A 25,245-nucleotide genomic window follows, 5' to 3' on the forward strand; every position below is an offset into this window, starting at 1 on the left:
AAATAGTTTCTAGGATTAGAGCGACCATTATTTTGAACAGGTCCTATTAAAACCAGGGTGCGGGCCTCATTCTGTGCCTATGGCCATTATATGTCGCTATTTTCTTAGGAGTATTCTTAATATCCCAGTACAAATTTTTAAAGTGCCCATCTCACAAAATGTGACTCTGGGCAAGTACAGCTAGTCCTCCAGTTACAAGAAGTTTGTTTAGTGACTGTTCAAAGTTACAACAGCACTGAAAAAAATGACATGACCATTTTTCACAAGATGGTTGCAGCATCCCCATGGTCACATGATCAAAATTCAGATGCTTGGCAGCTAATTCATATTTATGATGGTTGCGGTGCCCTGGGGCCACGTGACCCCCCTTTTGCGACCTTTTGACAAGCAAAGTCAATGGGGAAGCCAGATTCACTTAACAATCATGCGACTAACTCAACAACTGCAATAATTCACTTAATGACTGTGCCAAGAAAAGTCGTAAAATGGGGCAAAACTCACTTAACAAATGTCTCATTTGGCAACATAAATTTTGGGCTCAATTGTGGTTGTAAGTTGAGGACTACCTGTACAACAATAGAGCTATTATGTTTTTAGTTTAGTGGTTCCCACTTTAGTCCATTATGTCCCAACAACCACTATTACAGAATTTATTAAATTTGTTTGCAGTCCATGTTGCTTAGAGGCAGCTCTATGCGACTTACAACATTAAAAGCAATAAAACCATAAAATATACATCTATAAACCCAATAAAAATACAGGTTACAATTAAAAGGTGCGGAGAGGGCACAGAATGTACAGGGGAGGGTGGGAGGGTGGATTTGTTATTGGTCCATCAACTATCTTCAATGGTACTCCCCCAAAATGGTCAATCTTGGTCATAACAAAGAAAATGATTTATGCATGCATTCTATTTTGTCAGAATATGACAAAAATTTAAGGAGATAAAGTTAGTGCAATAATGTTAACAACACTTATTAAGTATTAATACAATTAAATTATGAAATTTAAACAAAAATAATTTTCATTACCAGTAAAGTTGTAATGAATATATCTAGCATATGGGATTGAGGGATCGTACACATTTTGATCTCTTTTTCAGAAATGAGCTTGGGGAATTTGAAAACATGAGGTAGAACATTGCCAAGAGCCTGGATCCAAGAGTACATTGCCAAGAGTACATGGATTGGTATATATCTATAATCAATATATTATGTCTGGAACTGGAGTATGTTGTAAATGCACATGGGTTAGATCAACGCAGTTCAGATGTGTTTATTACTGCATTTACAATATCTAAGAGTAACTGCAATAATAACCCAACCTTATTCTACTGGATTTTGCTTCTTGAACACTTTTAGGTGTGTCTTATAGATTTTTGGCTGTGAATCATGAAAATAACCTGTAATTCAACCTATCTCATACTGTTTTATAAAAATCTGTTTTTACAAAATGGCAATGTAGACCCTCCAGTACTTGTTGGCTATGCTGCATACATGAAAAAACATACAAAAACATTCAGTACACCAAGTACAACTGGAATATTGTGGAGAACTCAAAAGTAATGGTTCTGCTGCTTGGAATGCAGCTCAGATATATCAAGTAGTTACTGATATAAATGGGACAGTTATGGAAGAGAATGACATTATATTAAAAAGAAATGACAATTTTCAAAGAATTTGGTTCCAGCACAGAAAAATTTGGCACATGAACCACTTGTTGACCCCAAAAATATTTTTGCCTTCGGTTCACGTGACCTTACATAAAACTCTGAAAAAAATTGTGAAACTGATGAACAAGATAAAGGTTTTCATTATTTTGGACAGATGTTTCCAAGAATAACTGATGCCAAGATTAAGGAAGGCATTTTTATTGATCCACAGATCAGATATGCCATCAATCACAAGCAGTTCAAAGATTTGTTAGTGGGGCCAGAGAAAATCACCTGGAAAGGATTCAAGGATGTTGAGAATTTTTTTGGCAATTAAAGCACCAAACTAGATTCAGCTGGATGATAAACTTCTTAAGACCATGAAGTGCAACGTCACCGAAAATGTTTTTTTTGCATTCACTTGGATTTCTTTCACAAAAACGTAGGTGCAATCAGCAGCAAACAAGGTGAAAGGTTTTGGGATAATGCTTGAAGTTATGGGGGAGGATCTGCTTAATTGCTAATGGTTTATTTTATTTTGAATGTTGATGTACCAGAGAAAATATGCTCACCATAAATGTACTAATAATGGGAAATATCAATTTTTGTCCATTTGATTACTGATATGACGTCATTTTCAATTCCTAGTGACTACACAGATTTTTTCCCATGATCGTTTGTCCCTAACTTTCGGGTCTTTTTGTCCTCTTGCTTAGAAATTATGAAGTATTGATCAAAATGAAAATAAAGAGCCCCTACTCTAGGGCCATAATGTTCCCGCTATGGAGTAATAGTTAATCTAACATACTTAACAAAGAGCACAACAAACTTTGAGTATTATCAAGTTCTGCCCTCTCCCTAGCAATTGCCAACCAATAGCCGAATCACGTCTTTCCCCGCGGCTCTAGAGTGCGGAAGTACCGCCCCCGTTTCTCCAGCCTTTTGCGAATGCGCAGTTGATGCTTTTGAAGCCAAAAGAGTGAGATGAAGTTGCCCGTCCAAAGGGCGCCCAGAAAATGTTCTTCTCGTTCAGGCGGCCGCGAGGAGGTGGGAGAGTCGCGAGGCCAGGGCTACCTGCGCAGGCTCCTCCTCCGCCCATCTGAACCTTTGTATGCACGCACGCAGGCAGTTGCCTGAGCGAGGATCACGTGTTTGAAGTTGGTGCCTGTTTTTTTTTTTTTTTAAAGAGACCAAACCAAGGCGGCCGACTGCTTGCTTAGCAGTGCCGCTTTGCTAAGGCGGCTGCGTCCCACCGTTCCAGAAGCACCGGGCCGAAGAGCAGCCTCCTTGCCCATCTATTGTCTTCGCCTCCCGCCTGTTCCTTAGAGATTCCTCGCCAAGATGGCAGATCTGAACCGTCAACTGCAAGAATATTTAGCTCAGTCCAAGGGCGGCGGCGGCTCGACGGTTTTGTCGGTTCCTCAGGCCCCTCCTCAGGATGAGGCAGAAGAAACCGGCTCGGGCTTGGGCGTCTGGCTGCGGCGCATGAACCCTTTCCCCGCGACAGGAACGTGGTCGGGGGCGGCCGAGGCGGAGCCGGAGCCGTGGCTACCGACAGGGGTGTCCCGTTGGCAGAGACTGGTGGGGAGCGCCCTGTGTCTGCTGCTGGCTGCTCTCTGTTTCGGCCTCGCCGCGCTTTATGGCTCGCTTCTGCTGCTTCGGAAGTTCGCGCTGCTCTGGTCCTTGGGCTCGGCCTTTGCGTTGGGAGCCGCTGGTTTCTTGCGGGGCCCGAGTCGCATCCTGGGCGAGCCTGACCGGCGCGGCCTGGCCATCCTGTATTTGGGCTCCGTGGGCGGAACTCTGTACGCTGCTCTCGGGCTCCGAAGTACGCTGCTCACGGTGCTGGGTGCTGTGGTCCAGCTGGGAGCCGGAGGCGCCTACTTGTTTTCCTCGTTGCCTGGCGGTGCTGCCGGTTTGCGCTATGCCAGCAGCTTCCTGGGGAGCTTCGTGCGACGAAGTGTTTCTAAAGCTCTTCCAGTGTGAGTTACTCTGTCGTCGGAAGTCCAACTCCCGGGCTTGGGAAGACTGCTCCGTGAGGAGGCACCCCGGGCCGCTTTTCAAAGCAACGCGCAGAGCAGGATATGCAGCTTGAATTCCAGGAATCCTTGAATAGAAAGTTTCTTTCTGCGACTATTGTGAATTCCGGGAGATAATTCATTTGCCTCACTGTGGTTGTTTGACTGCTGAGAATATTAAAGTATTAAAACAAAAGATGTGACTTGAAACTGAACTACCTACACTGGCAGGTAGAAAGAGCCAAAGGTTTTGTAGAGTCTGTGTGTTCTTCTGACCATTGCACAAACTACCCCATTTAACCATTTTTAAAATTTACAGCCTTGTGATTTCTCTCACTCTTGGGCTAAAAAGGAGGCAGCTTAACATATCCTTTACCTATTCCAGTTATTGAAGTGTTTTCCCTCTTCTGACACAATTTTGGGGTGGGTGTGATTAGGATGCTTTGTCAACAATTTAATTGATGGTGTTATTGGATTGGTCCAGTTGCTATTAGCCTTTCAACTGCTGTGACTACAACTTCTCCATTCCAGTCAGTGGTACTGCCCTATTGGCCACTTTGTCCTGGACTGCAGACTAGACCTGGGTTATATGAGGTTAGGTATATTGTTTGTTAGAGATGTGTTCCTTTAGAATATTATCTGAATGGTGAAATTAGCATGTAAAGCCATACACATGAACATATATTCTGTACATGTTCTGGAATTCCATTTCTCAAAGAGTTGATCATTCCCACCTCCTTTACTCTGTGCTCCTCTTCTGCATTCCAACAATGCTTTTGCATCTATAATGTATTTCTGAATAGCCTGAAGAAGAAGAAACCCATTAGTGTCAACTGTCTAACCCTCTTGCTCTCTCTCATTTTACCTTGCTGTGTTTCTTTTTTCTCTCACATAGTTCTCCTTCCCTCTTCACATCTTTCAAGAGTGCTAGACTGATGGTCAGAGGTGAGTTGATGGACTAGTCAGAAATACAAAGCATCTTGGTCCCTGTGACCTATCCCTTGGGGAATTTGAAAGATACGCCAAACCTTTGCTCCAGGCACCCATTTTGTCTGCATGGTGGGAAAGAGTTGCCCATTTAAAACAGGAGAGCTTTCCCACTGAGCAGCTATTGCCAGCGCAACATCAGCAGGAGAGGGTTGCCCTGTACAAAACTCCCTTCTATTGCTTTCCTACCAGTCCCCTCCTACATTTTAACTGGGTCTGGATCTGGCTATCAGAAATATTTGCCCCAAATACAAATTAGGGCAAGTGATTGTTTTTTCCTGAGGGAAGTGAATAATCAGTAGGAGAAATGGACTGAGAGGAATCTATAAATTATTTTGCTTTAATCATGTATTAAAAGTGTAAGAACAACCCAGTTTGCCTTGTTATTACATCTACAAACTACATAAATTCAGGGCTGGTGTCACAATTTTGCAGTGCAAATGTACATTTTCTCTTAAAATTGTAGCCTGCAAAGCATACCTCTTACATATCGTATTCTCTGAAGTCAAAAGCGTTAAATCTAGGGAAATATGTTTAAAATTTAAACTTAAATGCTTAATAAACTAGCACATTCTAGAAAATAATTTCTAATAGGTTAAATACAGGTAGTCCTCAACTTACAACAGTTCATTTAGTGATCATTCAAAGTTATAACGGCACTGAAAAATGTAATGTATGACTATTTTTCACAGTTACAACCTTTGCAGCATCCCCATGATCACCTTATCAAAATTCAGATGCTTGGCTGCTGGTTCATATTTATGACCGTTGCTATTCCCCAAGATCATGTTTTCACCTTTTATGACCTGGTAAGCAAAGTCAATGGGAAAGCCAAATTCACTTAACAACCGGGTTACTAACTTATTAACTGCAGTGATTCACTTAACAACTATGGCAAGAAAGGTCGTAAAATGGGACAAAACTCACTTTTTTCAAATTTTTCACTTTGGGCTCAATTGTGGTCGTAAATCGAGGATTACCTGTACATGCAATAACTATGTCTAAATGTATATTATTTAATAAGAAAGGTCTTATGTCATAGGTGTTTTATTAATGAAAGGAACAACTTATAAGCAAATGCTTATATTTAAGTGCAGAAAATCTACAGAGCTCTACTCTAGACAATTTATTCAAAAACAAGTCTTGCTGAATCTAGTGGCACTTCCACACTCGTGCATTAAGAAGGGATCAAGTAGTGAGTTATAAATTAATAAAATGGTAATTTTTAATTTAAATTGGCATTTCTGAGTGATTTCTGTGCATATGTCATGTAATGTAATCAAAAAGTTGCTAAATATTTAACTCGAACAAATTTTCATGAAATCATTTAAAAGATTATTTGAAGAAGTTTCGATTGGGGAAGTACAATAAAATAAACTTTACAATCCTTTCTACTTACAACTTAAGTGATGCTTAAACCCAAGAAAATAGCTATAGGATTGCAACCCAAGTGTATTTTTACTATATAATTTAGTCTACAGACTTGGAGTATGTTATTCTATTTCAGCTTTTCTCAATTTTTTTTATTCTAGAAGAATGCTTGAAATGGTCTCAAGGAACCCCTGCATAAAAGTGATAAAAATGCAAACCCGTCATAATACAATTCACTTCTAATCTGTACAATCCGATTTTATAAACCTTTACAAGAGCAACCTGGCAGATCAGCAGCTGAGTTAACACATATAAAATTTCCCATTATTGAAAATGCTAGCATTGTGTGATATACAAAGTTTTTTTTTGCAGTCATAGTCTCACAGAACTGCTACAACTTCAAATGGAACCTTACAGTTCTGCGGAAAGGCTGTGCTATTCCCTGGTATAATGTGACATATGGGGAAAAATGTTATTTTAAAAACTTAACAGAATGTCTGTAATGTGATGTGTTTTTACATTTTATGTAGTAATCAAAGGACATGGAAGTATGTTGTGCCAAATGTACCAATTTACTAGCTATATTTTTTTCATTCACTATTTAAATTCTTGTGCATATGAGGATAACTACTTTTCTGTGATGTTCAACCCTTGGGATTTTTCAATAATTTGTTTAAAATGTTTTACTATTTTCTATATTTTCTTATTAAATTTGATCTTACTTTTTAATTAGAATGAAAATTAGTTTTGTCTACTGGTTTAGGGCAAGAAAAATGAGAGATCGTTGTACTAATGAAATAAATCTGAAAGGCAACACACAACTTGCCACAGGAAAACTCCACACAGTCAACTCTCTGTGGGGACAACTCATCACAATTGTCTACCCGGCAGCCAGAGGGAGAGCCAGGTGAGCAGCTGGGCAGAGCACAGAGCTGTCAGGGCAGACAGTGGGGAGGTGGCGGCTGGCACCTTCCTATTTTCACACATCCACTACCATGATAGCCTTAGCTGCCGCCGCATTGAGTTCAAAGCTGCCTCTGCCACACCAGAGTTGGAGCCACTGTCATGGCAGCAGCAGCAGCAGCAGCGCATATGAAAATAGGAATCCCCTGGCTGCCGGCTCCCCACCACTCACCCCACCATGCTCTGTCCACCTGCCCACCCAGCGTGCTCTCCAGTCGCTCATGGCACATCCCCATGACTAGTTGGCTATGTGGAGTTGGCCTGCAGTAAGTTGGTGGTGGTGAGCTTACAGCAGCAATTTGGCCACAGAGAGTTGCCCTAGACTCCAGAATTTAGACTTCTCGTTAACTACAGTGAAGACTAGAAAATAAGTTTAAAAAGTACCATCCTGCTTTTTTAATTAGACTCTGCTTGTTTTCTCCTTACTTTAAGTGAACAGAAGCATCATCACAATCAAACACGGCTAACACTAGTTATAGTTTTCCTATAAGTATCAACTGAAAATTTTACTGATGTAGATCCTAATTTTAAACAGAACTACTCTGTTTACAATTAATGCAGACTATCCTGCTTATTTGTAATTACAGTGGTGATACAAATTTACTTTTGAACAGAAATAGGTATTTCCAAAGCTAATTGATGTCCTCTACTTGGTAAGGAAAAGTCAAAGATATTCAAAATAGAATAGGCTTTATAATTTAAGTAACTACCAAAAACAGAGAAATCCTATGTTCTGGTTCTATACAAACTTGTATAATTTGTCATTTTTTTCTCATAGAAAAACATTTAAGAGTCCTTTACAAGATAGCTTAATTCACTTTTCTTCAACTATGTAACTAATAAGTGGAGTGTAGGTACAAAATATTGTTTTGATTTTGTCACTCTTACTACTTCCAAAAAATGAAGAAATATGCCTGTTTTGCATACTCCTAATGAGCGTGATTGCCTTATTCATTGTGTTTTGAATAAGTTAGCTGGCTTACTATACAGCTGACTCTAAAATATTTTAAATTTGTTTCAAGGCTAGGTTTCTAACGTAGTATCTGACCTGAATCACATTTATCTTTTAATGGCTCAACATCTATGTACACGATATATAGAAATTCCTAGGCTACAATTGTTTACAATAAGTCCTATCCAGTGGTGAAATCCAAATTTTTTTACTACTGGTTCTGGGTGCGTGGCTTGGTGGGTATGGCAGGGGAAGGATACTGCAAAATCTCCATTCCCACCCCACGAGGATACTGCAAAATCCCCATTCCCTCCCCACTCCTGGGGGAAGGATATTGCAAAATCTCCATTCCCACCCCACTCGGGGGCCAGCCAGAAGTGGTATTTGCCGGTTCTCCGAACTACTAAAAATTTCTGCTACCAGTTCTCCGAACTGCTCAAATTTCTGCTACCGGTTCTCTAGAACCTGTCAGAACCTGCTGGATTTCATCCCTGATCCTATCATATATATTAAGTTAGTGATTTGCCTTGTTTTTATGCCAAATCGTGATGGATTGTCACATCATTCTAAGGCAAATCATATGGTGATGTGTAAAACCAACTTTTTATCAATAAACTTCAATAGTCTCAATCAGAATACTGGATAATAAACATCTTAACTGAGGACATTTTATTGTAAAATAAGTGTAAAACAGATACAGTACTATAATGGAAAGAAACTGTACTTACACCTTTAAAGAAAATAGGGAAAATATGTAAAGGTTTTTTAGGTTATGTCTAGATATTCAGACTAAAGTTAGGTATTCTTTCTTGATATTTCTGAAGCTATGTTCATCTAAACATTTTAAAAAATAATATTAAATGGTTTGGTTAAATTATGGCTTCAGAAACAACAAATTCAAGACTTTAATTCAGAAGCCCATTCAGACTTCAATTAGGAGTTAGCTAAGTTTTCTTTTCTTATTCCATTGCATTTCAAAGTAGTCAGATGGCAGAATATTGGGATGTTTTTCTGAATAAATCAGAATTGATCACTAATAATCAGATCACAGAACAACGTTCATATGTTTTAGCTATATGTCCTTACTGTACCATATACAAATATCTCACTCTATGGACCAAGGAGTACTTAGGGAATCTATATATGAAACTCTTCTGCTCATTTTGGTTACTGAAAGGAAAGACATTTCTAGGAATCAACAAAAGTGATTTTCATTTACATATTTTTATAACATGCTAACTGAACTTGTGAGGCTTTAAAACTTTGTGTAAGTAGCTGTGATAGCTAGTTCTGTGGCAGTGCATGTATCCAACACAGAAAATGTCCATAGAAATTTTAGGAGATGGTTCCTCTATGATATGTGAAAACGTGTATAGAAAAATCACACACTCTTGTTAATTTTTGGACAAATTGCATTCTGTATTCATACAAAAACAACTTAACTTTTCCTGACAACTGTACATATAGAAACAAGTTCTTGACATGAACTGAAATCTGGATGTGCTCCATATCTCACATCACTAAAAGGAAAAACAAAAACAAAAAACCCAGCTTTATCTTCAGATATCAATTTAAGAAATACAAGTATGACAAAGGATTGGGATGGTGTGGAAATGAAACAAAGGTGGTTGTGATGGTATTATTAGCTGGTATTTAATGTTGGAAAAGACCTTAGGAACTAATGAACAATCACTTATCTCCATCTAGAGTCCATGTTTGTAGGATTGCAGAATTATTTTTGCAATGATTCTGCAACAAGTGGAAAGACTGGGTTTTTCCCAGTCATGACCTCTTCTATCGACCCCTTCCTCCACCTCTAGAACCTCCTCGCCTTGACTGGCTTGAGTTCATGTTACTTCCTCTTCCCCAATTACTCCCACTTCTTCCTCCTCTAGAAGGATTGTTTCCTGGAGGACCTCCAAATTCTTCTCTATGATATCCATCATGATGCTCTCCATCCAAAGAACTGGATCTTCCAGACTTCGACATTCTCTGTGAAAGTCCTGATTTTACACGTCCTAAAATAAAAAAGGGCAAATTGAAATTAGATCATGTTATTGCTATCTTTCTGATGGAAAATATAAAGAATGTCATCTCAATTTTTTACACTCTACAAGCTCAGAATCTTTGTGTGTGCTTTTGTATGAGAGAGAGAGAAACAGATAGGGTGACCACAAATATTTTTTAAAAAAGTTATTGATACAGTCCTGCTACTGTACTGCCTAATAGTTATTTAGAATTTATAGCTAAAGAAGAAAGCTGTACTACATGCTTTGTCAGATCACAGTCTTTGGAAACTAAAGATGATGTACACTCTTCAATGATATCTTTCAAACTAATGATCAGCATGTGGGGTAGCATCACCTCACTGTCTTAGCCTTTCATTTGAATGTTCCTCAACATCAACCCTTTCCAGTTATTCTTATTTCTAGCATAGTATGAAGAACCAAGGAAACTGCTATAAATACCTGTTTCTTCAGTATGCTGCAACAGTGATGCTACGCAGATTCCCCCTCCCCATTTTAATGCTACATTTACTTTATAATAAACAGTATATATGGCAGTTAGCCTGGGTCGTTTCAGAGTTTTAATTAACTTTTCCTGGTAATGTTACCTGTATCAGATAAATAGAAATATTTTTGGCTTTAATATCTTGATTATGGATCAGTATGAAATCTATTATTTTGTGGGGAATGACTTATTCTTATGCTCTCAGTCTCAAAGTAAATACTTACTATACTAAGGGGAAAAACAGAGGTTAAGCAATGAAGGAGTAGTGACCAAAAGTGACCCAGAAGTAGACTACCATATAAGATTTTTATTTGGTCTCTGCATCAATCCTAGGGAACCCATGAAAGTTAGTTTCTGAAATAATTAAATATAATTTACTTTCATTTATTTAGATAAATTTAAATTGGGGAGAACTGTAGGAATAAATTGTTTTGCCATTCCAAACTTTTACATATGGATTTAATTTTTAAAAAGAATAAAAATAAAATAAGTAATAGTTTTTAAATATTTTATTAAGATTGTTTTATTTTATATTTTATTTTATTTATTTACGTCCCTTTATTATTATTTTTATTATAATTCAAAGTGGTGAACATATTCAATAAACCTTCCTCCTTCTATTTTCCACAAAACAACCTTGTAAAGGAGGTTGGATTGGGAGCATGACTGGTCCAAGGTTACCCAGCTGGCTTTCATGGCCAAGAGGGACATGGGTAAATTGCTTTCTAGCCTGGTGCCTTAATCACTAGATCAAACTAGCTCATTCCCAGCATTTCTCAATATGTCATTTACTATATATACTCATGGATAAACTGAGATTTTAGGTACCAACATATAGCCCCAAAATTGGTTGGGCTTCTATGTAGATGAGCCTATCCTTGAGTATATAATACCATACTTTTTAAAAGTACCCATATATTCCATATACACTTGCTGATGTCAACCCTAAAATTTTAACCAAAATAGTATGAAAAATGCATCACCTGACATAAGCCAATTGTGAAAATGAAAATATAATGAAAATTTTGAGAATTGGTTTATTTGCAGATAGTGAATTTTCATGGCATTTCAGTTAAGAATTTGAAGGTTGGCTTTTCCGTGTATTGGTTTATACAGTATGTTAGTATATATATGTATATATGATACTACTCAATCTCTCAAAAAATTGTAATTTACCCTTTCCTCTCTCCTCTGGATGCCCAGCTTGCATTTCCATTTCTCTGTGGTCAGAGGTTCCTGGTCCATCATGCCAAGGTCGTTTGCGGGGTGGTAGTGAGGCCATATCCATTCCTTGCAGTGAGGAGGAACGTTCTCGATTTGCAGGAGAATGTCCATCGTGAGAAGGATGATCTTGGCGGGGACCTGATCATGACAAAAGACAATGAGATGAGAAATTTAGTCCAAGCAAATAATTTCATAGTGGAAATTTTTCTGTAAACTCCGTTTTGTTAAAAACCAAACCAAACCAAACCCAGACAGTGAGTGTGACAGAGATGGATGCCTTAAATTTCTTTCAATTAGATATCATTTACTATCAACTCTTAATTACACATGCACACACAGTTACTTGAAAAAGAATTTGCTCCCTTTAACTTTTTATGAATGTTGGTATACTTCTGCCAATGTCATCACAAGTTCTGCATGACCCCGTCAGTGCCTGAGTCTGAGGAGGATGAGACAAAGCTAGGGCCAATGGAAGAACAATTGGGGGATCGGGACAATGCAGTCCCCGGTCCTTTGGGCCTGGGAAGGATCGCTAGCAAGGGAGAGGTGGCATAGGAGGACCAGACAAGGTGGGAGGACAGGGCAGGCAGTGGAGCAGAGGAGCTACGGCAATGAGCAATTATCTCCCCCCCCGATCCCTGAGCACAAAGAATGGAGAGAAGGCGGGATCAGCGCAGGGCAACCCAACGACTCGGTAGGAAGGCGCCCTGCCCCTCTTCACAAGGCTCAGGGAATACGATTTAAAGAGATACTGTTAGGAGAGCGTTTGTCAGGAACAAGCATTGCTTTTTCCAGCCTCACATGCTATTACCGATGTCTGGATACTTTGCTGTGTTTTGCCTTGTTTGCCATGCTGGCCTGGCTACATGTGAGGTCGCAGTGACAGTTATACTCCAGGTGGTGGTGCAGTCCCAGTAAACCCTTCCTGTGACAAGGACTCTCTGAAACCAAACTCCTTGAACTATGGCTGCTCTCAGAACTGTGCTGCTCCTCTGAATTAATAATAGCAAGGACCTATTGGAAGTGAGTGTTTAGAGGTTGGCTCCTGGACTTGCAGGGAATTATGGTACTTTTGGGGGAAAGTTGGAACAATAAAGGGGAGTTAAGCCTTCGTTGAGTTGCCCCAGGTCATCACAAGTTCTGTGGGTCATTCAAAAATGTAAGGGGAGTCTAAGTGAACAATAGCACCAAGGCTTGATCCTTGTTTAACTATAATTACTGCAACTCAATACTTTTTATAATTGTGACTGGTCTTTCTGAAAATTATAAGGGAAACAATAAAGTGAAATATTAAATTTCTTGTCTTTATGATTCCACATACAGGGAGGTCAAAAGGGATAGAGTAAAATATATTATTTAACTTTTTAAAGGTAAGCTGAAGTGACGGATAAGGCAGAAGCTTTCTAGAATGATCAAACCAGTCTGCCTAGCTTCTGATAAGTGAAAAGAGGAAAGAAATATAGCATAGCATTTGTCTTTCAAATCAAGTATTCTAAGAATGCTACTTTTTAAGTGATGTGAAAGCAGCATTACTTTCAAGCAAGTAGAAAATAAAGCATGAACACTAGTATTCTGTGATGCTCAAGTCTAGGACAAATTTAAAATTTTCACCTGGTTCTCGATTTCCATCCATTCGGCCTTCAAAATGAGGAAATTCATCTGGAGTGGGAAGAAGACCTTTTCGTCCTCCTATATTAAAATAAAAAAACAGATATGGGATATTACAAAATACAAAAAAAAGGCTTAAGAATTATGTGGACTGTATTATATGTTATTTTAAATTGAATGTGAACTATACCTCTTGGGGTACCTCGACCCCTTCCCCGACTGCTGTGATCTCTTCCCCTTGCATTTTCTTCTGATGAATCAAAATTTTCTTCTGGCACAAAATCATCAGGTCCAGGAAAACTATCTCTTCCTCTTGGTCCTCGGCCTTCATGCCTTGAGGGTGTACCTCTCCTAAAGCTTCAGCAAACAAAGAAAGAATATTGCATTATGTAGAAGTCCATGGTATCAAGATTATGTTGAAATTTTAATTTCTTTAAAAAACTTTGAAACACTGCAATTATTACACAGAATGACATTATTAAACTGGAAAGGCTTTCAGCCTTTTGGCTGAAATCAAATGTAGATACAGAGCTGTGGAGTCGGGAGATAAATGTTCCGACTCCGACTCCTCAGTTTTTTGTACTTCCGACTCCGACTCCGACTCCGACTCCCCGACTCCGACTCCTCTGTATTAATATGCGAATGTATTTTATACATTCCTTGAAGGAAAGAAAGGCAACATACATGTCATTACCACAGGACTACTGGCTGGGAAGCCAACAGTCTACTGTATTGAACAGTTTAAGCAAAAGACAAACACAATGAAAACAACAAAGTTTTATTAATTTTTTTTTATTAATTTAATTAATCAAGTTGCTGGATAGTAGCAGCAGGCATAAACATCAGGAACAGGAACTTTACCAGTTCAAAAATACAAACCACATTATTTGGTTGTTTTAGAACAAAAACAAAGCTTATCTATATGAACCAAAAACAAAATCTGTAAAACCTAGAAATGGTTTATATTAATCTTGAAATGTAGTTATAGGCTTAGCAAATGCAAATCAATTCAATGTAGAGTTCTAAGGAAGAGAATTGCCTCTGCCAGATCCTCTTTCATAGAGGCTCTTAAGTCAGACTTTATTATTTTTAGGGCTGAAAATAATCTTTCGACACTGACTTGGGTGGGTGGCATTGCAGTAACTATTCTGGCCACATCACTAACGATCTCTGGATAAACAAGGATGGCTTCTTCAACAGTAAGTTTTGATGAGCGATCATACTTTTCAACTTCTTTTAGTGCTTTATAAAACTCCTGTTGGAATTTTTTTATTTGGACATTTACTGGTTCTGTAACGCTTATGCGACGTCGCTTTCCTTTAGCAACTTCCATTTTGTCTAAGAAGGAATCAAAGTCTAATTCTTCGTTTGAAGAAGATGATTCTGAGTTACCACTATTGCTTAAAAGAACTCCATCCTCCTGTGGAGGTATTTCAGGTCATAATCCCTTCATGCGAACTGCTACATCATAGAGGGCCTTTTTCCCAGTAGCAATCTGTTTACTGTTCAATAAAAGTCGGCTCATTGGGTCGACATAAATAGCCGCTAACAAGATTTCATTTTCCAGCAAAAGACTCTCTCTTTTCATCATTGAAGATGCAATGCCCTCAGCTATTAACCCTCCATTTTTGTTCAGGCGATATAACAGGCTCTTCCATTCCAAGAGGAATTTACCCGGGGTTAGATCATCACATTGCAACCTCTTGGTGACAGTGAAGGGGTGAGAAAGAAGGTTCTCCAGCTCTTTTGTTTGTGTCCACTGGCTTGCAGTTAATGCAAGATTTTCATTGTCCATTTCTTCTATGAAGTCTTTAAGTTCAAGCAAACGCTTCACCATTAAATAAGTGCTTCCCCAGCGAGTTGTTTGATCCAAAATGGCTCCTTTTCCTGCACGTCTTTTCAAAATTGCATCTGTTTTTGGGGCCCTGGCTGCAACAGTTACTTGCCGTAATTTGCCAATTAATGTAGCTGCATGGCGATCTTTTAATCCATCTCTTATGGCAAGTTGCAGTGTATGAACAGCACATCGCATATGATGAATAGTAGCAAGCTTCAATGCTTCTTCAACAAAGTTGTCTAAAAAAATGTCAGCATTCTCTTCAGTTTCTAAACTTTCTCTAATACTTGCAGAGCTGTCTTCCTCTAAGTCTAATATCTGTTTGATACCTTCTTCATCTGCCTTCATCTTCTCAATTGTGCTCAACATGTTAGAAGCGTTATCTGTCACAACACATAAAATCTGTTCCTTTTTAATTTCAAAATCTTCTAGAACACCCTCCACTAACTTCTGAAGGTAATCACTGGTGTGATGTGCCTGAGTGTCCTTTACTCCGAGGGTCCGTGTTATTGTTTTGTTATTTTCATCCACAAATCTAACATTAATAGCGAAATAATTGACTCTGTGACGTGTGCATGCATCCATTTTAAGGAAGACAAAACGTCCTTTCATAACTTTATGTTAGCAGTCTTTTTGCCATTGTTTAGGATGCCTCCGGAGTCGGAGTCGGAGTCGGTGCATTGTTTGCCGACTCCGACTCCAGGTACCCAAAATTTCCTCCGACTCCGACTCCTCGACTCCGACTCCGACTCCGACTCCACAGCACTGTGTAGATATTAACAACTATTTACAAAAAACAGAACTTTCTGTTAACTTTCTGTTAACAACTTTGTTGTTGTTGCAACAACAAATGTGTTTGATCATATGAGTTCCAATTAATTAACTAATCAAATTGAACATTCATATGTGATATGAAACTCATGAGTTTGAAAACTCTGGACAAAGTGTAAATAATTAATTTATCCATGGTGGAAAGGGACAAACTTATCTTTAACATTCTTTTAAATCTCATTAGGGGATTTTCTTATTTCTATTTGCAGCAAAGAACCTAATGAAAATGTGTTCAAATTTGTGAACATTCAAACCATATTTGTATTATGCTCCCTTTTTCTCTGTCTTATTTGCAGTTTTATTAGCCTCTGATATTAATTATCACAAGCAAGGCACCGTGGTACCACACTGCCTATTAGGAAAAAAAGGGTTCAGTATCATGACCGGTTAATAAAAAAGCAAATTACAGATAAGAATTATAGTGGGTTATCTGTTGACAAATAATGGCAACTGAACTGGCAGCTGAACTGCAAACCAGATTCAAAATTAGCAAAGTATCATTGATGTAAACCATATCTTGTTATATCTAAGTCTATTAAAATTGTTGTATAGAGAGGTAAATTTTTGAATACTTAGCTTGGTGAGAGTTGAGTGAATAGAAAACTAAAGTGAAAAAGTAGCTGTAGGCCTCAAGTTCCTTGTTGCATAGCTTGGAACGTCAGAACATGATTTCTACACATATGCGAACTAAAGAATTTGTGTGGTTTTCAAAGCGCTTGGCAAAATGAACTTACAGTTCAAACATAAATCTACTCAGAACACTGTGTAAGTTCTTAGGGAGGCCACAACATCAAACAGAATATGTAAGAAGTACTATGCAGTAGCTATTAATACAAACACAAGTTTCTATTTGCTTCTGAATCTGCCTTCCTTAATTTGTTCCTGTATGCCTAAAAGAAATTAAATGAATGAATATTGAGAAAAAAAATTAGGGGAAAGCATCAAATATCTTGACTTGTATAAGAACTGGGAACAAGATAATCCAATTATTTCTGTTTTTTAAAGTATTCTATTATTTCTGCAACAGTGTAAACATGAAGCAGTGCAATAGTATAAAAGTTGCTATTTTATATGCAAGAATTTTTTATTTTAACTCAATTAACAATATTATCTAACTTAATTGGTATTCCACTTCTTATATCAAACAATTAAAGCTGTTTCAGAGAGGGACTATGGAAAAAAAGTACAAAGAAATCTTAAAACTTCAGTCATTGTATCTTTTTCATCATCAGGCTGTAAACAAATGTTTCTATTTTGGTATTCAGATTTTAATAAAATGTAGCTCAATAGCTACAAGAATGGAGTTTATACTTAACTCAATGTTGGTGAGCTCATTTTTCCAACATTCTGAAGATAGGATTTTTTATAAAAATGCTGAATTATTGGTAATAGCATTATTTTTATTTATGTATCTATAAATTTGTACCTCAAAATCAAGAAGATATTTCAGGGAAACATTCTTTCAAAGTGATTTAGTTTAAATTTATATATGCCATTAACAATGTAGTTTGAAGGCGAACATCTTCAGCCTGATACCAGTTTAACTAGACCTTTTTTTCACTATGAAATCTACAAAATTCAGCTGGTATAACTTCATCAGCAGAGAAAGGGAGGAGTGTTACAGATTAAATAATTAAAGGTCTGATTGTTAGACCTCTAACTTTAAGTTAAAACAGTTGGCATTCTCACCAAAGGGACTGATCTGTATTCCTAATAAATCTGTTTCCCAATTCCTTTATTTGGTACTACAGAGATAAGTACTAAGATATAAGTGCTGTAGAAAATCATTTTTATAACTTTGATCTGATAGAGACATCCATAGGAATTTTAATATGTGCAAATATTTAAACTAGCTCATTTATTATTAGAATTAAATACTTTTCTTTAAATATGAAACAAGAAAAAATATTTTGCTTAATTTTCAATTAATAAAAGTATTAGAATTCTTACTTTTCATCTCTTCTTCCTCGATATCGTGTTTCCTCTGGATCATGAGAGAATCGCTCATCTGAAGTTCTCCGTCCATCCCATGACCCAGGAGGTCCACGGTTTGGACCCCTACTATCTCCTTCATTGAATTCCCTGTGATCAGGAAGGAAAGGAGGGCCTGGACCACTTCTTCTCCATTTCTCTTCTTGAGGTGGAACTCCTCTTCCCTCAAATTCACGTAAACGGTGCCCAAATCGCTTGTCTGGATGAAAGTCTTCACGAAATTCATCTGTTCGATCAAAGTCATCATGGAAATCTGAATGAGGTGCCCTTCTGTCTTGCATACCCCTATTGTCTCTACCATCATTCCATTCTTGACCACCTCGGAAGGGACCTCTTTCAGGACCATGATCTGGGCCACCACTATTCTGGTCATGTCTCCTTTCTGAGAGTGGGCCAACTTGATGGTTTGGTGGACCACGCGAATCACCTTAAAAATGAATGAAAAATAACTGAAATATTTAAAACATTTTTTAGTCCACTAAATATGTACTTTTGCAGTTTTATGAAAAAAAAAACCCTCTCAGCTGTTAAAAGGCAAGTATAATAGGCTATCAGAATAACTTTGAGACAGGAGGAAGAGCTGCAGTTTAGACAATGGTCTGATAAATAAAATCTGAGTTCACATCAGAAATGTAATTTGAGAAAGTATCTCAGAATTGACTCTCCCTAGTTTTCAGGACATTAATATCCATGATTTTGGTTTTCTGTTTTGAAGGGTTGACAGCAAGCTACTTATGATTCTGTCTTTTCCTCAAACTCTCATAAGGAAGATATATATAGGATAAAAATAAAGATGCCTTTAGCAATTGACTGATGAATTTGTCAATGCATACAGTGTTCAAGTGGTGCTCCAGTTGTTTTTGGACTGCATCCAAGGTACCTATTAGACTGGTCTAATGCAAGCAGCTCAGTGAACACTACCTAGAACCATGCTCAATTTGCTCCCAATCCTTCAGGGAATCACAATTCACAATTGATTTGGTCATCCATTCTGATCAAACAATGTATTTCATTACCTTTACTAGAAACAGGTCCTTGGTTATGAGGGCCATGACGACCTGGTCCTCCATGCTGTCCCAATCCTGGTATCAATGGTGGAGGACCGGGATTCTGTCCTTCCTGTAAGTTTAATTTAAGTGAGATGAAATGAAACAAAAAATTAAACTTATATATAAGTTTCTATTCTTTATGGGTACCATAAAAACTACCGCCTTACTCTTATGGGTTTGTGTAAATAAGGTCAGAAAATAGTCACAATAAAGTGAAGTTATTTTTCTTGTTCTTGAATAATGAAACAAGGTAATATGGTTCTCAAGCAGTACATCCTCTTAGAGCTGGCCTGTACAACAAGCCCTGTGTAGCACACCAGCACATTTTGAAAAAGTCAATAAATTAACACACACACATACAAAGATCACTGGAAGCACCACCAATAGGTATCACAGTTATTGCCAGCTCCACTGATCGGTGTGCTAGGTATTTCTTTGCAGCCTGTGATGGTTTTAAATTTATCAATGTGTCCCTTTCCCCTCCACAAGTTGTACAGGCCTGTCCTACTAATCAAGTGGGAGACTTGGAAAAAAAATAAGATGAACAAATCTTAAAATTTATTTAATAAATTTAATTTAATATCAGAGACATCCATGACTTAAGTTCAAAAGTACAGGTAGTCCTTGACTTACGACCACAATTGAGCCCAAAATTTCTATCGCTAAGCAAGACAGTTGTTGAGTGAATTTTGCCCCTTATTATGATCTTTCTTGCCACAGTTGTTAAGTTAATCACCACAGTTGAATTAAGTGAATCTGGCTTCCCCATTGATTTTGCTCGTCAGAATGTCACAAAAGGTGATCATGTGACTCTGGGACAAAGCAACCATCATAAATATGAGTCAGTTGCCAAGTGTCTGAATTTTTATCATGTGACCATGGAGATGCTAAATGATCATAAGTATAAAAAATGGTCAAGTCACTTTTTTCAGTGCTGTTGTAACTTTGAACAGTCACTAAATTAACTGTTGTAAGTTGAGGACTACCTGTAATGTTAAAAAGTATTTACTTCACAGAAAGAATAATGAAAGCTTGGAACCAACTTCCAGTGCAGGTACTGGATCAATCATCAATAACTGAGTCTAAACATGCTTGGGATCAACAAATGTCCATCATTTGATAAAAATTAAAAATAATAAAATAATAAAAAATCAATAAATAAAAATCAATAAAAATCAACCAACCAACCAACCAACCAACCAACCAACCAACCAACCAACCAATAAATAACAAAAAACAAATAAATTCAAAGGGCAGACTCGATGGACCACTAGGTCTTTTTCTGCCATCGGTTTTCTATATTTCTTTGTTTTTATACTGTATACAACAAACACAAAGTACCAAAATGCCAGCTCCTATATCATTTTCAAACTACAGAAGCTTTTAATGTACTGCTTTACAAACAACATGCAAATATAAGGTAGTCCTTGTTCAGCTACCACTTGTTCAGTGACCCTCTGAAGTTACAACAGTGCTGAACAAGGGCACTTACAGCTGTTCCTTGTAACTGCAGCCAACACAGTGTCCTGTGGTTGCACTTTGGGCACTTGGCAACTGGTTTGCAATTACAATTTTTGCAGCGTCTCATGGTCACCTGATTGACATTTATTTCACTGCCAGCCTCTAATAAGCCAAGTTAAAGGGGAAGTCATCAGAAAGTAACAAATGATGTCTCATTTGACCGTGCTGCAACCAGGCTGGATTCAACTAATGATGGCAAATGGAACTGCTGCAACTGCTATCATGTGACATTGCACTTTACAATCGCATCGTTTAGCAACAAAGTTGCTAGTCTCAATGAACATCATTAAGTGAGGACTACCTGTATTGAAGAAATTTAAAAGTGTATTAATGATTCACCTGGACATAGATAAATTAAACAATTACTACTGAAATATTAGAAAATTCTGGATTTTCCTAACCTTTGGATGTTCAACTATCATAATGCTTAGAACAACAAATTGTATTGTCATGGTCAGTTAGACAAAATATTATTTGGAGTTCCCTTAGCAATGTGCTTTTACATAGCCCTGATTAGAATAGAATTTTTACAAGTCCATGATAAAATCAACTTTTTATGACTTGAAACCTAAGCTGTGTCCCTTAATTTCCAGTTAACTTTGCTAGTACTGAAGTTACAACAGTATTAATACACTGTTTCCAACTGGACCTGATGACCCAATTATTGCTTTCTCAGATAACTGTTACTTTATAACATGAATTTATTATATACTTTGAATTGATATAATTTTCTTCCTGACAAATTATTATGCAAGAAAAACTACCTCTCCCAGACATACCTGACCAAATGGGGCTCGAGGACCATCACCAAGTAAAGGAGTTTTCTGTTGCTGGAAAGGTGGAGGACCCTGGGAAGGATGGGGCCCCCTTGAAGGATTCTGTTGTCCTTGAGGCCCAGGTGGCCCTTGCATATTTCCTTGAGGTGGTACCATATTAGCTTGTGGAGGTCCTTGTTGTCCTTGTGTACCTGGTGGCCCACGCAATTCCTGTGGAGGTCCCATCATTGAACCCTGAGGTGGAGGACCTCTGAGCTCCTGGGGGCCATGCCCCAACAAACCATGAGGTCCTCTAATTTCTTGTGGTGGATGTCCCATCATCATCCCCTGGGGACCAGGACCTTGGGCCTCTCGTCCTGGAGGACCTTGCATGCCTCTTGGATTAAGTCCCATCAAAGGTCCTTGGGACACAGGACCCTGCATCCCTTGAGCTCCCTGTACTCCATGGGGCCCTTGTATCCCCCTTGGGCCAGGTGGTCCCTGACCACCAGGTGGCCCCTGAGGACCTAAATGGCCTTGTGGTGCAGGTGGAACTTGTTGACCTAAGTGACCTTGAGGCCCAGGTGGTCCTTGTGGGCCTAAGTGACCCTGAGGTCCAGTAGTACCTGGTGGGCCTGGAGGGCCCATGGGCCCATGAGGACCAGGATGTCTCTGCATTCCTTGATGTCCATGAAGTTCTTGAGGTCTTGGAAGTCCTTGTGGTGGTCCTTGAGGCCCAACAAACCCTTGTGGTCCACCACCTCCTTGGTGTAAAGAAAGACCTTGAGGTCCCATTTGTCCTTGAGGTCCTGGAGGCCTGAACTGTCCCTGTGGCCCTGGTGGTCCAATCTGAGGCATATTCATTGGCATCTGCTGAGGTGGATGGGCTTGCTGAAATCCTTGCGGTACCTGAGACATTGGACCTTGTCCTGGGAAATGCTGGGGTCCATGAACAGGTCCTCCCGGAGGAGGTTGCTGTTGACTCTGTTCTGCTTGCTTCTGTGCAAGTCTCTCAATCTTCAGTTGCTATGGAAAAAAGCAATATAGTTACACATATGCTTAAAATTGTTAGGAACAAATGGAAACCAATATTTCTATTTGTAGTTTTTATTTTTAATTGTTGGTTCAACTGGAACAAATTAAGAAAATCTGACTGGCAAGAGACTGCAATATGTGACTGAACATCACAATGTTATAGCATCACAAAAAGGAGTTGCCAGGAGCAGTACTCATACACACAATAAATGAGCACTATCCATATATTAAGTATTAATGGTTTAGTACTCTATTTTTCTTCCAAAGCCTTTAGTCTATATTTCTGGATACTTTCTCATCCAATCAACTCAAAATAATAGCAATTGTTTTCTTTAGCCCAAATATTACAAGTATTATAACTCCAAAGATAACACAGTATGTCCTAGCAGCATCCTTACTGCTGTTTTCCATTTCTTTAATGTGATATAGGTGTTTTGAAGAATGCCAATGACTAATTTTATTTTATTTTACATACCTCTAGAAGCTGTGGATTAGTGTACTGAAGTGCTGCCATTTCTTGCTCTATCTCTGCTTGTGTCTTCTTTTTCTCCTCTAATTTAAGATCTTCCTTTCGATCATTCAGAGGCTCAGCTGGTGAAGGGATTGGAACTTTATTCTGCATCCAAGCCTAAATAGAATAATTAAAGCTTTGGGTATACTAATACTGATATTATTTATTCTACTGAGATTAGTAAATTAGTTATGTATTACTGAATGCTGAAGAAAATAGTGAAAGACAATAAAATATTACGGCCTTCTGGTGATTTGGGGTTAGGGTTAACAACCAGTTTTCTGCCATAATGATTTCTTCCAACAACCAGTTTGCCAAACTGCTCAGAAAGTTAACAACTGGTTCTCCTGAAGTGGTGCAAACTGGCTGAATCCCACCACTGGGTTAGGGTTAGGGTTAGAGAGAGGTTAGAGAGAGAAAGATCAGTAAATCTTTACAAATCTTATCTTGCAATACTTTCCCCATTTTACTTTCTAGTACAGTAAAGGCTGTACTTGCTACAGAAATTGTATCTAAAATTGGCATCATGCTAAGGATGATGATGAATGAGGGAACAAAACTTTGGCAAAATCCAAATTATGTCAGCCCCAAGTTACAGGAAGAATGTGGATTCTTACAGTTTAAAATCATCATTTCTCTTAAACTCTGGTCAATCTTTTTTAAACTTGTAATTACAATTATAAGATACAGAGAGCCCTAAGACTTGAGATAATGGGGCATTAGACTTAAGGAAGCTTCAAGCCCTGAGAGTTTCCTGCCTTTGTGAAATTAAAATGAAGCCCTCTCCATGTGTTCTGTCTCATCTGTCAAGAGAAAGGGCAGGATGCAAATGCAATGATTAATCAAAAATAGTTTGAGATTTATCAAATATCTATATGTCATATATTTTGTGTGTTCTGAAAACTTTTATATATAAAAGACTTTGGAATGCAAGCAATATTTTTTTGAAATACATAATTTCAAGGTAGGCAGAAAAATGTTGAAAGAAGTTTCAGAATTGAAATCCACTGCATTATTTTGTCCATATAAGAACAGTGAACCTAAAGGCCTAATGACAATTGATCTAAATCAGTAATATTGCATATTGAGTACAGATGTTCAATTTAGCTGTGTCTTTTATATTATCAAGAGTTCATTCATTAGTATGCATCTGTCTTTTACATTCTAACAGGTAGTGGCATGTGAAATAATTATTAAACACCAATATGTCAAAGCAGTAACCTCATTTCAATCAAAATATTTAAAGCATACTAACCTGTTGAAACTGGGCAGGGATTGGTTTTGCATAGGGAACTTTTTTTTGTGGTACTTTCTTTTGGTCCTTTTGCATTACCTCTTCCATACCCCAGTCCAATCCTGGGATAGTCATTTCAATTTCACTTGTCTCATCTTTCCCTTCAAAAACAGGTTGAAACAATCAATTCTGTAGTTTTATATTTCACATTTTTCCACCCAAATAAGATGGCAAAACAAAAAGAAGTAATTTCCCCAGTTCCTATTATTCAGAAAAAAATCATTTTCAGATGTAGCAATGCAATGTCATCCATGTTTATTCAGCAGTAATATTTCACTGTGTTTAAGTAATAGATTTCCAAAAATGTATTATTTCCACATAATTTCTTTCTTACCCATCTGTTCTTGTTCCATGGCTAATTTCAATTGTTCAGGAATTCCCATCCCTGGAATCACTGCAAGGCTATTGGGTTCTAGGTCATCTAGGAAGAAAAAAAATACAATTATCAAGTGAAGTGTTTGCCTTGGAACATGCTGAAATTATTTATTTTCTATAACATTAGTATCAATCGAGATAGATAGATAGATAGATAGATAGATATAGATAGATAGATAGATAGATAGATAGATAGATAGATAGATAGATAGATATAAAGAGAGAGACTGAAGAAAATGCACGTTTCCTTCTCAAGATCTATACTGGATGTACTAAGATAATAAGAATGGAATAAATATTGGGTCTGTGATCATGCATACTCCCTTCTGAATTTGAATTGTCGTACATGTATGCCATCTTTTCTCTGGGAACTCAAGGTATCACAATGGTCTTTCTTCATCTTCCCTCCACAACAACAACCCAGTAATGTTGACTGGACTGAAAGTAAGTGGTGCCAAATCACCCAGTGATTCTTCCATATCAAATAGGGACTTGATCTGAATAAATTTTCATAATCCAAATCTAAATTCTATCTTAAACAATTATAATATGCTGTATAGACCAAAAATAACTACCATATTCTACTCCATCTTCTGACATTCCTGGAAGTAAGTTCAAGTTATATCGGTCTCGCATTTTATCTCCAGGTCGATTCCGGGTCCAGAATTTGCTGTCAAAATAAAACTACATGGTAATATATTCTCTTTTGTCTGTTATGAGGATTAAATCTACCCTCCTCCTCCTCCTCTGTCAGGTGTTTTCC

At 38.0% G+C, this 25,245-nt stretch overlaps 2 protein-coding genes across 4 annotated transcripts in view; one reads left to right on the forward strand and one right to left on the reverse strand.

The window, feature by feature from the left end:
• Positions 1-2,631: 2,631 nt before the first annotated feature.
• SFT2D3 (SFT2 domain containing 3) lies at positions 2,632-5,022 on the forward strand. Its single transcript, XM_070945325.1, has 2 exons — positions 2,632-3,897; positions 4,562-5,022. Exon 1 carries the CDS (start codon positions 2,993-2,995, stop codon positions 3,632-3,634), a length of 642 nt encoding a protein of 213 aa, XP_070801426.1. The 5' UTR covers positions 2,632-2,992; the 3' UTR covers positions 3,635-3,897; positions 4,562-5,022.
• Positions 5,023-8,674: 3,652 nt separating this feature from the next.
• WDR33 (WD repeat domain 33) overlaps positions 8,675-25,245 on the reverse strand; it is a 72,738-nt gene continuing 56,167 nt past the window's right edge. For all 3 annotated transcript variants that reach the window (XM_070944947.1, XM_070944946.1, XM_070944948.1), the window contains exons 12-22: positions 25,058-25,152; positions 24,442-24,528; positions 24,069-24,208; positions 22,778-22,930; positions 21,292-22,293; positions 18,959-19,061; positions 17,901-18,369; positions 13,473-13,639; positions 13,286-13,363; positions 11,627-11,812; positions 8,675-9,957 (exon numbers count right to left, since the gene is read on the reverse strand). In XM_070944947.1, the coding sequence (XP_070801048.1) occupies positions 9,734-9,957; positions 11,627-11,812; positions 13,286-13,363; positions 13,473-13,639; positions 17,901-18,369; positions 18,959-19,061; positions 21,292-22,293; positions 22,778-22,930; positions 24,069-24,208; positions 24,442-24,528; positions 25,058-25,152 (2,704 nt within the window). In that variant the 3' untranslated portion in view covers positions 8,675-9,733. The remainder of the gene's footprint in view (positions 9,958-11,626; positions 11,813-13,285; positions 13,364-13,472; positions 13,640-17,900; positions 18,370-18,958; positions 19,062-21,291; positions 22,294-22,777; positions 22,931-24,068; positions 24,209-24,441; positions 24,529-25,057; positions 25,153-25,245) is intronic.

The sequence above is a fragment of the Pituophis catenifer genome, unplaced genomic scaffold (assembly GCF_029215685.1).
Source record: "Pituophis catenifer annectens isolate HBS135680 unplaced genomic scaffold, rPitCat1.0.hap2 SCAF_6, whole genome shotgun sequence".
In the NCBI taxonomy this organism is placed as follows: Eukaryota; Metazoa; Chordata; class Lepidosauria; order Squamata; family Colubridae; genus Pituophis; species Pituophis catenifer.

Bases quoted from the DNA above. Each gene is read 5' to 3' on its own strand.
- SFT2D3 (XM_070945325.1), top strand. From the start codon at position 2,993: ATGGCAGATCTGAACCGTCAACTGCAAGAATATTTAGCTCAGTCCAAG.